This window comes from Embiotoca jacksoni, unplaced genomic scaffold (genome assembly GCF_022577435.1).
Source record: "Embiotoca jacksoni isolate LCO1_2020_lvr unplaced genomic scaffold, fEmbJac1.0.p SCAF_3, whole genome shotgun sequence".
Lineage (NCBI taxonomy): Eukaryota > Metazoa > Chordata > Actinopteri > Embiotocidae > Embiotoca > Embiotoca jacksoni.
In genome coordinates, this window is record NW_027185381.1 from 17,644,008 (window position 1) to 17,656,723 (window position 12,716).

The 12,716-nt window shown below is 46.3% G+C and overlaps 1 protein-coding gene across 3 annotated transcripts in view; it reads right to left on the minus strand.

Annotated features, from left to right (window-relative positions):
- Positions 1-12,716, minus strand: part of LOC138205822 (genetic suppressor element 1-like) — a 38,725-nt gene that overhangs the window by 2,901 nt on the left and 23,108 nt on the right. For all 3 annotated transcript variants that reach the window (XM_069162110.1, XM_069162112.1, XM_069162111.1), the window contains exons 2-14: positions 11,561-11,740; positions 10,065-10,264; positions 7,340-7,506; positions 7,012-7,215; positions 6,242-6,397; positions 4,991-5,292; positions 3,464-3,764; positions 2,744-3,345; positions 2,493-2,605; positions 2,111-2,390; positions 1,181-1,294; positions 717-1,091; positions 213-512 (exon numbers count right to left, since the gene is read on the minus strand). In XM_069162110.1, coding sequence (XP_069018211.1) covers positions 213-512; positions 717-1,091; positions 1,181-1,294; positions 2,111-2,390; positions 2,493-2,605; positions 2,744-3,345; positions 3,464-3,764; positions 4,991-5,292; positions 6,242-6,397; positions 7,012-7,215; positions 7,340-7,506; positions 10,065-10,264; positions 11,561-11,740 — 3,294 coding nt within the window. The remainder of the gene's footprint in view (positions 1-212; positions 513-716; positions 1,092-1,180; positions 1,295-2,110; positions 2,391-2,492; positions 2,606-2,743; positions 3,346-3,463; positions 3,765-4,990; positions 5,293-6,241; positions 6,398-7,011; positions 7,216-7,339; positions 7,507-10,064; positions 10,265-11,560; positions 11,741-12,716) is intronic.

The following is a 12,716-nucleotide window of genomic DNA, read 5'->3' on the forward strand; positions in this document are numbered from 1 at the left end:
TATACAGATATTATAAAACATTTTAACTGTATTTCCAGATAAAGTATTAAATCAAACTACTTCTTTATAAAGAATGAAGAAATCATATTTGTATTCGTGCTTTCACCTTAAAATTATTCATTAGATAAAAGTAATTGAGTGAAACTTTATAAGCTCTCTGAGACAAACATTGTTTGGGCTGCATAAATAAAACTGTCATGACATTTACTCACCATCCACATACTCCTGGTAGGCCTCAAAAATAGATTCAATGCCCTGCCACTTCCTTGGAGGTTCCTCTGTCTCCTCCTCTTCCTCCTCCTCCTCCTGACCAGACTCTTCCTCGTCCTCGTCAGACAGGTGGTCCCGTGCTGCTGGAGTGTCCCGGCTGGCTGCAGTGGGATGGAAGTGATGGCCGTTGGCGTGTGCGTGCTGAGGGGCATGGTTGAGACTTGAACTTTTCAGTTGAGAGATGCTGTGAGGCAGCAAGCGATCGGCCTTCATCGCGGCCTCGGGGACACAGTTTAGGACTCCTTTGAAGAAAAGAGATGAGACAAAAAAGGCCGTTTCAGTCATTGTAGCCAATTTTATCACAATATAAGAAGTCAATACACTATATGTGGAGCAGAAGACATTTTAAGGTAGTGCACGACGTCACCACTAGATGGCAGAACACTCATTTTAAAATTCACTTATCAAGCGTGATGGTCATGCACCTATGGGAGTGACTGGCTAACCTTTGTTCTGCAGCGTGTTGTGTGTGGACTGCAGCACAGCCTGGTGGAAGTGCTGAGCAAAGGCCTCAGGTGTGAACCTCTCCCAGGGACGACTCCGACCATTCTGCACAGGATTGGGCTCTTTTTTTGGAGGAGCGACAGCACCGTTCTGGAGGGCTTGGAGCTTCCTGTTAGACTGAGTCTCCATCAATTCAGCCTTTTCATGATGGGGGGCCAAAGGAGGAGGAATACGGGGCACCTGGGAGTCCACGGAGGGTTTGAGTGTGTCATTGTGGAGGTGCTTAGGTTTGTGCAAGCAAGGAGGGGAAGGGCTGGGAGAGTCTGGATATAGGTGTCCATTTGATTGACACTGCGGTGGAGCTGAGGAAGAGTCACCTAAAAAAAAAAATAAGCGCACTATTAAAGAGAGTTTGTTGCAACTTTAAACACGAATCTTGATGTGTATGTGTCTGTTTGTGCCTCACTAGCTGAGGGAGCCGGAGGACTTCTGCACAGTGGTAAAGGATTATGTCTGAGTGTGTCCAACGTCACAGTCTTCCTCTGAATGGCCCTCAGCAGCCCCTCTGTCCTCTTTTTATCTACAGAGAAAAAGACAGAATGAGAACACCCGTCATTCATGTTTGAAAAAAATATGAGGACTTAAAGAATTGAGTGGCACCAGGAACTGACGGAAAAATATCAGTAAGTGGGTGATCTGAGATAAAGTCCAGTGCAGACAGACTATAGCCACAAAAACTCAAAACTAATCATATTTTCTGAAAACCAGAGCAGTTTATACAGATTTGTACCTAGATTTGATGTCCCATTTCATCTGAAACTAGACATTTTTGCAATGGTGGCTTACCACAAAAACCTTTTTCAAGGTGAATGAAACAGAGACATATTACACAAATTAGGTAGGCTATACAGTACTGTGAATAGTTTAGAGTCTTATCCATCACACAGTACCATCAGGGAGGCGTTTGATTGGTCTTAAATTCCTTCTGTGGCCTGACAATGACCACAAACATACAGCCAGACTCATAAAGAACTATCTTCTGTGAAAGTCCTGCAACAGACTCTGCCACATGGCAATATTTTTGAAGGCATCCACTCTTTACATTTATTCGCACAGCAGTGTATATTCATGTGTTTTGAATATATTTCAAAATGTCCTGTGCGAATATAAAATTTGTACACAGTTTTATATATTTGTTTGTGACTTTTTCTATGGCATTTAACCATTTTTAAGTGATACCATATTTTGCCTGCGTGTGGATCCAAATCTACTCTTGCGGGAGAAAGAAGAATATTCTGCCAAAACCTCTTCACCAGATTCTTGCTGACTTTATTTTCTTCACACCCCTCCTACAACATCAGTAAAAACACAAAACTGAGAATAACAGATATGTTACCTCTCCTCTGCTGTGGACTGACATGGGAGAGGTTGAACATAAACAGGAAGTCTTTTTTCTCCTCCAGTTCGGAGGTGCTGTCCATCTGCTCGGCAGAGTACGGGGTAGTTAAGGGAGTTGTGGGTGCTGGAGGTGAAGGGGCCTTTTTCTTGCTCCGCACAACTGGGGGAGAGAGGCTGCGTTCTTTCATCATCCTCCTCCTCTTCCTCCTCTTCTGAGCCAGAAGCTCATCGCGATGGGCCAGTGTCGTGAGACCACAAACGCGCAGGAAATCCACTTTCTTTGGAGAGAGGAATACAGGCAGGTGAATATTAATCAAACAAAAACAAAATTCTAACTTTAAACCTGTAATGAAGGCATGCGAGTCTGTATGTTTATGCACCTCAGAGGAGGTGTCCAGTTTGAGTGGGGGCTGCTCTGTCACTCTCCTCAAGTGCGCCTTCACCTCCTCCTCGTCGCTCTCATCATATGAGTCATCCAGGTCGTAGTAATAACCTGATGAAAGCAGAGCAAGACAGGAATTATTTTTGATTTTTTTTTAAATTACAGGTCTATGAGCAAGCCTTAATGACACAGTCAACCCTTCCCTCCAGTCGCTTTCTCCTGTCTGCCATATCCCCTGCGGCTTCTCACCTCCCTCTCTGGCCTCCTTCCTCCTCTTTTCTTCCAGGTCGAGTTTGCTGAGCAGCCGCCGGTGCTGCTGGAGCACCTCGTCATACACCAACATGCTGTCAGGTGCCTGACTCTGTCGCTCCCTCAGCAGAGATGGAGAGGATGTCTGACCCCGTCCCCCCTGGGCAGTGCAGCTACTGTGGCTAGACAGAGGCAAACATGACCTCTGGTGGAGGTTATTGATGTGATGCTGGTGGTAGAGGCTCTGGACGGCTGTGTCCTGCTCATTCTTGTTCCAGGACTCCTGTATACCTGCTCCCCTCAGTGAGGGGTACCTCTCTGGGCTTTTTGCCCTCCTCCTGCCTCCCTCGTCCAGCCGCTCCCCCCAGCTGAGCGGGGGCCTGTCGACTCTGGTCAGGCCTGGAGGCGGTCGACTTGGCGGCGTAGGAGGACTGAGTTTTCTGCGGGAGTCTGCAGGCATGTCAACAAGGGAAGCTGGGTTCCACAGTGTAGTGGGAGGGGCAGGAGGGTGATGAGGACCTTTAGGTGAGATGAGGGGAGGTGGAGCGCCGAGGCAGGGGGGTATGTCTTTGTTACCTGGGTTGTGATAGACTGAATTGGTTCTGTTTAGAAAAACACAAAACAAAACAAAATTCCATTTAGTTTCAAAGTCGACCTCGACTGTGTGAAACTGCAGGAGTACAAATTACTTTCGAAAGAAAATTAATTCGGCATATTCACCTGTGGCTTTCTCTCCTCAGCTCTACCCCTTTCCCCTGTGACCTGAGGCCCAGCTCCATCAGACCCTCCCTCTCCTGTCCTTGCCCTCGTTGTCGTGTTAACCACACCTCTTCGCTGGCCCTCTGAGTCATCATGGCGGCTGCCAGAGCTCCATGGATCCCCCCATGATGCTTGCCCAGGTGGGAAGGCAACAGGCTGGGCACCGGGTGCGGTACAGAGCCCCTGGAGGAGTGAAGGCCAGGCTGCAGAGGCAGAGATTTAGGTGCTGGGAAACCTGAGTGCTCCGAGTCCTTTGATTTATCTGGACAAAACAGGGGAGTCATGAATTAGTTGATGAATAATGTCTATGTGTCGACATGATTAAGTCTGTGTAAATTTGTTTCAAGACGACATTTGGATGAGAAAAAAACGAATCACGCATAAACTAGAAAAGACATATTCATTGGATTTATGTAGACACCATTACACATGTCACATGCAGTTTTTTTGCACAACGATGGACAAGAGTTGTTTTTTGTGTGAATGCGGCATTGAGTTCATTAAGTTTTAATGCATTAACTTGAAATGTACTTGTTGCCGAACTGTAATCCACAGTTATACCCAACAGATCATACTGTTCCATTTAAAAGGCAGCAGTGTTCATGATAATCCACAATAAAATACAAAACATAATATTTTGAGGATTCTGCTGTTATTGGAGAATGACATTTTGGATGCAAGAAAGAGATTAGATTTTTTTTTTTTTTTTTTTTTTTTTTTAAGGTGTCTCAACTGGTTGAAATTAAAGAAAAAAGAAATCACCTGAGAAAATTTCAGGTTACCTCTTCATAAAATGCAATAAGAGCCATGAAAGAAGTTTAATTTAGAAGTTAGTTCACTGCTTTGACATTACCGACCTCTGCGCTTCATTCATTTTACAATAATGGGAATGTCAATCTAGTACAAGGAAATGCACTAAAAAGATAGCAAAAGCTTCGTACAGCTAAGCACAATCGTGCAGATATCATAAGGTCACTGTAACCAGAAGTGTTTCACATGCAGGAAATGTGGCTATGCTCAGGAATTTCACAAGAGTCTGCCTTAGACTAGATTAAGGAGACATCTTGTGTAAGATTTTGACCCGAGACTTCTCTTTTGAGGTCATACATTTTCTGGACAAATTTCATATCCACCTAACCAACATGCAGGTAAAGGGAAATTACAAGTGATAGAAGTGCAAATGAAATTCTACTGATGATTTAAATGATATTCTGAGCTCTTCTTTCTCCTTTGATTTACACAGAATAATAATCCAACTGTACTCACAATAGATTAGCATAAATCATGCAGTCTCCTAAACTCTGGGCATCTGGTTGTCTATGCACCTGCATGTGAGCACACACACACACGAGCACACGTGTGGTGTCTGTGTGGTTGCGTGTGCGTGCGTGCACGTGTGTGTGTGTGTGTGTGTGTGTGTGTGTGTGTGTGTGCGTGTGTGTGTGTGCGTGTGTGTGTGCGCGTGTGTGTGTGTTTATGTGTAGGTACCCATTCTGTTCAGGGTCAGCCTCTCTCCTGGCCGGGCCCTGTCCTCCGGTGGTGCCCTCCGAGCCTGCAGCTCAGCCAGGTAGTGGCTCTCCGCCGCTCTGACCATCTGCTGCTGTCTCTCCCTCTGCCTCTCCTTCTGTCTGTCCAGCTCTCTCTCACGCTCCCTCTCCCTCTCCTCCTCCCGCTCTCTCTCTCTCTCCCGCTCTCGCTCTCGTTCCAGCCCGGCCTCGCGCTCCCTTTCTTTCTCTCGTTCACGCTCTTGCTCTCTCTCTCGCTGGCGGAGTTCATTCTCCATCTGTAGCCTGTGGGGGAGGTTGACAAGTATGCACACACACCCCACACGCGCACGCGCGCACACACACACACACACACACACACACACACACACACACACACACACACACACACACACGCACACACACACAGACACACACAAGGGGAGAAGGTGAGAGATGCAACACCCAACATGAGGCAGATATTAACCACACACTGGTGAACCTCACAAACATATCTCCTAAAACATACACACACACGCTCGCAGAAACACAAGCAGATATGCACACACACACACACACACACACTCCATTTACCATGAGGAAAATAATCCATACACAGCATGACTGAGCAAGAGCAGATGAACACTTAATAGGTATCCACAGGAAAATGACACAAACACACACACGCGCATACAACAGAACACATTCACCAGCAATCAATAGCACACAAACAAACCAACAAGATATGCAGGAGCCATTACAGAAGCAGATGATAAATACCATCCATTTCAAACACAAACATTTCCCCCCTGCATTATGCCACAGGGAAACAATGTGTATTGTTAAACTGCACACTTCCCGCGTATGAGATTTTATGTGTGCACTGGCTTGCATATGCATGTGTATGGGCATATACGGTGAGTGTGTGAAGGGCAGTGTGTGTGTGTGTGTGTGTGTGTGTGTGTGTGTGTGTGTGTGTGTGTGTGTGTATGTGGTGAGTGTATAGGAGGCACTGTGGGGTGTGTGCTAAAAATATCACACACTCAGCAACCTGTGCCTATCCAGCAGAGAGAGATTACACCACCCTGCAGACAAAGAGGGAGGGAGGGAAGAAAGAAAGAAAGAAAGAAAGAAAGAAAGAAAGAAAGAAAGAAAGAAAGAAAGAAAGAAAGAAAGAAAGAAAGAAAGAAAGAAAGAAAGAAAGAAAGAAAGAAAGTAAGAAAGAAAGTAAGAAAGAACAAACAAAGGGCATTACCTCTCAGACAGTGCGTTGTGATTTAGCTCTCCTGGGTAGCGGCCTCCAGGCAGGTGCAAGTGCAGGGCAGATGGATGTAGAGGAGGGAAAGCGCCTCCTGCAGGCACAGAGTAGAACTGCGATCGTAGCGCAGAAAGACACAGAGACTCCTCCATCCTGAGAGAGATAGAGGAAAACCAGTCAGACCACACAGTATCTGCGAGGAAATGAGGGTTATGGTCTTGATAAACGAAAGCAACCACTGCAGGCGAAATGAAAGGATGATGATGGTTGTAGGAACTGTTACAGGGTTTTCAGCAAGTATAGACATATGTCTGCACACAGATGCAGAGAAGTGGCACATGCTGAAGTGTCCTCGGACAAGACACTAAAAACCCAGGTTGCTCCCGATGGCAGGTAATCGCCTTGCATGGCAGCTTTGCCGCCATTTGTATGTGAATATGTGTGTTAAAGGGAGGCAAGCTGTAAAGCGCTTTGAGGCCTCTCAAGTGATAAAGCGCCATATAGGTGCAAACCATTCACCATTTATGCAAAACACTTCTGTACCTTCTCTATGAATTACATACATGTTTGTTTTTGCTTTGCTTTTCCTTGGTGTCTGTCGTGTGGCACTTTAACCTCAAATGGTCAGTAAACACAGGTTGGTTAATAGGTGTGTGTCTGTAAAGTTATGGATGGGTGATAGGTAAATAGCTGGATGGCAGTTGTATGAGTGACTATATGTATGTCGAGGCCCGACAGGACGTGAGAGTTTGATGTTGTATTGTCACCTCGGTAAGGACAGGGGGTGGTGCAGGTAGGCAGGATGATAGTAAGCAGCAGCCGCGGCGGCATGGGCAGCAGCAGCAGGGTCAAGACTCAGGGGCAGAGAGGTCAGTCTGAGGTCATCTGAGTTGGCGAAAGGCCGCAGTGCTCTCAGGTATTCCTCTGGAACAGCACCCGAGGGAACCACAGGGTGCATCTGTCCCGGCAAACTGCAGAACAAGCACACAGTATTGTTTCATCAAGGTTTCAAAGGAGTTCTGTATGACAGGGTTTTAATCAAAAACATTGACTTTACTTTTATGTACACACAGTACATGTGTGTGCTGCACTTGCCTGATGCTCTGTATTCGGGGATCTTGCATGATGCTGCCGTGGGTGAGGCCAAAGGAGTGAGCCAGTGGGTGAGTTGAAGGGATGGGTGGAGTTCTCTTATCCTGCTGTAGCTGGGTGTTCTCAGCTCCCACCCGCTCCCTACCGAGTCCCTGAACACTCGGCTCAACCTGACAAGGAGGCAGAGAGTCACACAGACAGTGTGAGAGCAGATAGTACGGTGTGTATTTGTGATGATTGTGTGTGTGTGTGTGTGTGTGTGTGTGTGTGTGTGTGTGTGTGTGTGTGTGTGTGTGTGTGTGTGTGTGTGTGTGTGTGTGTGTGTGTGTGTGTGTGTGTTAGATTCAAACTGAGCAGAAAAAAGTTCAGGAAAAGAGAAGCGAGAAATGAGATGGAGCGCGACTGGGTAAAAACCTCCGAGCTGCACCCAGCGGCTCAGCGGAGTGGAAAAGTGGGTCTGATATGTCACAACAGGTCAAGATCAAAGCACAAAGATGATCCTAATATCGGGCCAACTGCTCTCTCCTTCATCACTCACACTCACACTCTCTCTCTCTCTCTCTCACTAGAAGGATTTGGTCGCCACCACACTACATTTGATCCTTTATTACATATAGAAAAATTCCAACCTTTAAATCACCAGCATGACGAAAGAGGACGTTTTCCAAACTTGCATATGAGTACAGCGTACAATAGGAGGCAAAGCTGGCAAAGATGGGCTTGGATATGTCCCAGTTTGCACAATACGTCATGTGTCATTACTCTACTCTCTCTTCAAACTAAAAGTGAAAAATGCCAAAAGAAAATCTTAAACAAGTCAAAGACTTAACAGCCAAGTTTACAGCCATGTGAGGTTGTGTGCCAGTGAGCTAAATGCTAACATCACTATGCGCATGGTAACAATTCAAACCCGCTGATGTTTAGCAGGTGTAATGTTTATCACCTTAGTTGTTAGCACGCTAGTATTAACAGAACGTCATTAAAATCAAAGCACAGCTGAAACTGATGGGGATGCCATTTGTTTTGCAGGATGCTGATCTTAAACCAAAGTAACAAAGTTTAGACCTGAAAACGGCAACAAACGAGAAGTGAGAGGGTCACTGAAGGTGTTAGGATTGATACTCAAGGGATGTATGTCTGCACAAATAAAAGTTGGTTCAACCAATAGTTATTGAGATATTTCACCAAAGTGGTGTGATGGACCAGCTGACAGACCAACAGACCGACACTGCCATCCATACTACTACAGGCTAAATATTCAAAATTATTCTCAATTTTAACCCTGAAAACAGGCGCCATAATGGAAAAGGTCTTTGCGGACATTGATTATTCCAGTATAAAGAAGAAAAGCTGCTAGGAAGCCTTCTGCTGTTGTATAATAATGAGAAAAATACATACATTTCCACTAATGTGTCATATGTTGTTGCTACAGCAACAGACAGTAGTGCAGGTCGGGCTGACCATGGACAAACCAAAAACAAATGACCAACACTTGAGTTGGAGTAAAATATCTGCTTTAAATATGTTTGAATAGTTTTGGATAAGTCAATGATGGAAATCAGATTCAAATGTGGGATGAACTCTCTCACTCTCGCTCGCTCGCTCACTCACTCACTCACTCACTCGCTCACTCACTCAGCAAACTCCACTGAGACGGGAAGGGGACACATGCACACATGGAGGGTCTGGAGAGCGGCCATCACATTCCTTGACCTCTGACCCCGCAGACAACCAATGGCCTTCACAGACACAGCAATAAACACACACAGTATTTTGCTTAAATTGTCCTGTGCTCTGTCTGTCTCTGCTCTAGGACACGCTGCACAGTAAGGACAAATACTGAATTTACAAAAAGCTTTAAAGCCCCTCACTCTGTTGCGCTCCTGCTCATTCTCTCTCTCCCTCCCCTCCTTTCTTAACATCCTATTCTCTATTTTCCTGCCTCCCTCCCTCCTTTTTTCTCCCTGAATGTCTGAATGAGAGCCCCAGGCAAGCAGAGCCACAGAGTGGTCTTTGTGAAGGGGGAGAAAGGCAGCTCTGATCCAGGGGGAAGTGGCCACTGTGGGGGCTAACCCCTGCTTTGTGTGAGGGGCCTGGTTCCTTGCCCCAGCTTAAATTCACTCACACACCCACAAGCAAGCAAGCAAACACACACACACACACACACACACACACACACACACACACACACACACACACACAGGTCCCTCTTCACATCCTAAGCCTTCTGTGGTGAAGGGTCAAGTACACACACACATATGAGCACACATACATACACACAAACACTGCAGGAAGCTGAACACAATAGGTGCCAGTCTCTGCAGCCTCCAGTGTTTCTTTACAAACCCCTCATGTGTTGCTGAAAAAGACACGGACTGATTAGCGAGAGGAAGGAGGGGTGAGGCATAGGGGTGAGAGCATGAAAATGAAAGAGTGAGGCAAGACAGCAAGGGGTAAATGAAAAAAGAAAAGGTTGGATGGCTGGTTCTGACAGCTGGATGGTCACAAGCACTGGGACTATTTCTTTAATGGAAGAAGCAGCAGCAGGACAGATAAAGGAGACAGAGAGAGAGAGAGAGAGACAGAGCACTCATCTGAGCTGAGAGAGAGAAGAGGAGAGACCAGCAAGATGAGGGAACAAAAAGTACAGACGCACAAAGAGGGAGCAGCAGATGTCTCAGTCTGCAACACCAGCAGGTACGACAGTTTGACAAATGACATCTCTTACCTGTCGCCCGTCGGCCCTCCACAGGCCGTTGCTGGTCTTGGTGGGGGCAATGGTGACGACCGGAGGGGTGCCGGGGACACTGTGGCCCCTGTTCTGGCCCAAGAGGGGCCCTAATGAGCCCCGCTTAGGGGTGGTGACTGGTGAGCTGTGGCTGGTGGCCGGGGAAGAGACTGGAGACGGCTCACCGCTGAGGGCAGAACCTAAGGAGAGAGGAGAGGCGATGAATGACAGCCAGAGAGGCATGAATAAACGTCCGGCTCATCAGATTAAAACGATTTCGGCATCAAACAATCCTCCTGTGACAAAATAACTTCTTTTTTTTTGTCAGTGTGACAAAGTCAACTGACTTTGATGAAAGGCTTTCTGGAGAAAAAAAAATTTTTTGACTGAAATAAAGGAGAGAGTAAAAAGATACAGGAAGGGAAAGGACACAAGATGAAAGTGTGCGTGTGATGAAAAAGGACAAAAATCAGAGAGCGTGAAAAAAGGATGTCATAAATGAATGTGTTAAAGAAAAGATACTAGGTGTGACACAGCAAAGGGGAGGTGTTAAATGTGGTCGACTATGTGTGTGTTGTCTGTAACATTCACTCTGGCATTACTCTATTACTGTAACCATCACTAATCAATACACACACACACAGAAACACAACCAGAGACTGAAAGGAGGAGAGAAATAATGAGAAAGGGAAAGAGAGAGAAAATGAGATAGTGATGGAGAGAGGGGGGAGAGAGAAGGGAGAGCTTGTTATAATTGGCTGTAATTAGATTCTCATTATTAGGAGATGAATGGAAACGAATGAAGGAAGAGACAGAGAGGGAGAGGTCAGAATAGGTCAGCTCTTATCCAACACCTTCATTAGGACACCAAGGAGTTGAGGGAGGAGACACACACACACACACACACACACACACACACACACACACACACACACACACACACACACACACACAACCGAAGAGCTACCAGGCAGTAACACATTTCACGTTAAACCACAAAGTACAACCTTGGTCTGTGAAATGATCTTCTTACGCTATCACTGGCAGTGCGTTGTCCAATTGTCAGTCGTTTATACCTCGTTCCCATTTTGACAAAAAACTTTTTTTTTTTCCCTTTATGACGGGTTTTAGACGATTAGAATGATAACACGTTCATGTCTGTATGCTAAATATGAAGCACTCGCTATCAGCGTAGACTGGAGGCGGAGACCAAAGGCTGGATCTGTCCAAAAGTAACAAAATCCACCTCCCAGCACCTCTAAGCTCACTAAATAAGGTGTTATATGTCTCACCTTCTCACCTGACGCCTGTAGTAGAGGCTGTTTTTGGGTGAGACCAACAAAGAAGAGTCGTGTGTGTGTGTGTGTGTGCGTGCGTGCGTGCGTGCGTGTGTGTGTGTGTGTGTGTGTGTGTGTGTGTGTGTGTGTGTGTGTGCGTGCGTGCGTGCGTGCATGCGTGCCCCCTGGGTTTTTTAGGGAGATTAGATCATCACTCACCTCTGGGATCCTCCGCCTGTTTGGCCAGTTTACGCAGGGCAGCAGCGAATCCGGAGTTTGCAGACTGGGCAACCGCGTTCCCATTGGTTAGTGGGCTGAGGGGACTGACTGTAGCCGTGGTGCGCGTTGCCGTGGAGATCATTCCTAATGATGGTGATTTATTGGACTCATGGTTCATACCTGAGGAAAGTGGGAAGAAAGATGTGAGGAAAGGAACTTAATCATTTTGATATCTTTAGAATAAAACACTGCACAATGTACTCGTCACAAACGCCGTGACGCCTCTGCCAACCGAGGAGAGTTCAATAACTCCCATTTCCACAGAGGATTTGTGTGCTTCGTGTCAGTTTGCAAGAAAAAGCACCGAGTCTTTGAACACATCTTATTTTTGATGAATGAATAAAACTCAACTGACAAGTGTGTGTGTGTGCGTGTGCGTGTGCGTGCTTCTGTGTCGGATAGCGAGTGAGTGCACAACGCTGACCCACGCGTGTGCCCTCACTGTGCTCCGCGAGAGACAAGAGTGGAGGGAGTGGAGCTGTGTCAGATAGAGCGGTGACCCTAATAGCAAATCACACACACGAGTGCACACATGTCCATTTCCTCAAGGGAGCCAGTCAACGCATCTTAAGACCTCGGGAGAGTCCACACGCAAACCTTATTATTAGGTATCCCAACATTTTTTTTTTTTTTTTTTTTTTTTACACCCTCTCTGATACAAACATGCAACACAGACAAATAAACAGCCACACTCATAACCGACACCTATGTCTGCTGGACAGTGGACACTCGGAGAGCAAACACGGTGAGACTAACCTTTGTCTTCACCTTTTACCCTCGTACTGACCCGCTAATGTTAATTACAGCTGGAATTAGCCCGGCAGCCCCCCCCCCCCCACCACCACCACCACCCCCTTTGCCTGCTACAGCAATGACCTCATTACCAACACAACGCGCAGTCACACAAACACCTTTAAATCACACACAAACACACGCAAGACCACAAGAACAAACAAAAGAGGCAAAGCAGTTAAAACACACTCGTGAAACATTTCAAAAGAGGCACACGCTGAACACCATTTATTGAACGTTCAGCTCGTCACGCTGACAATGTTGAAAGAATAAAGAGCACTCCCAGCTCCCAGCGTTTTAGTAC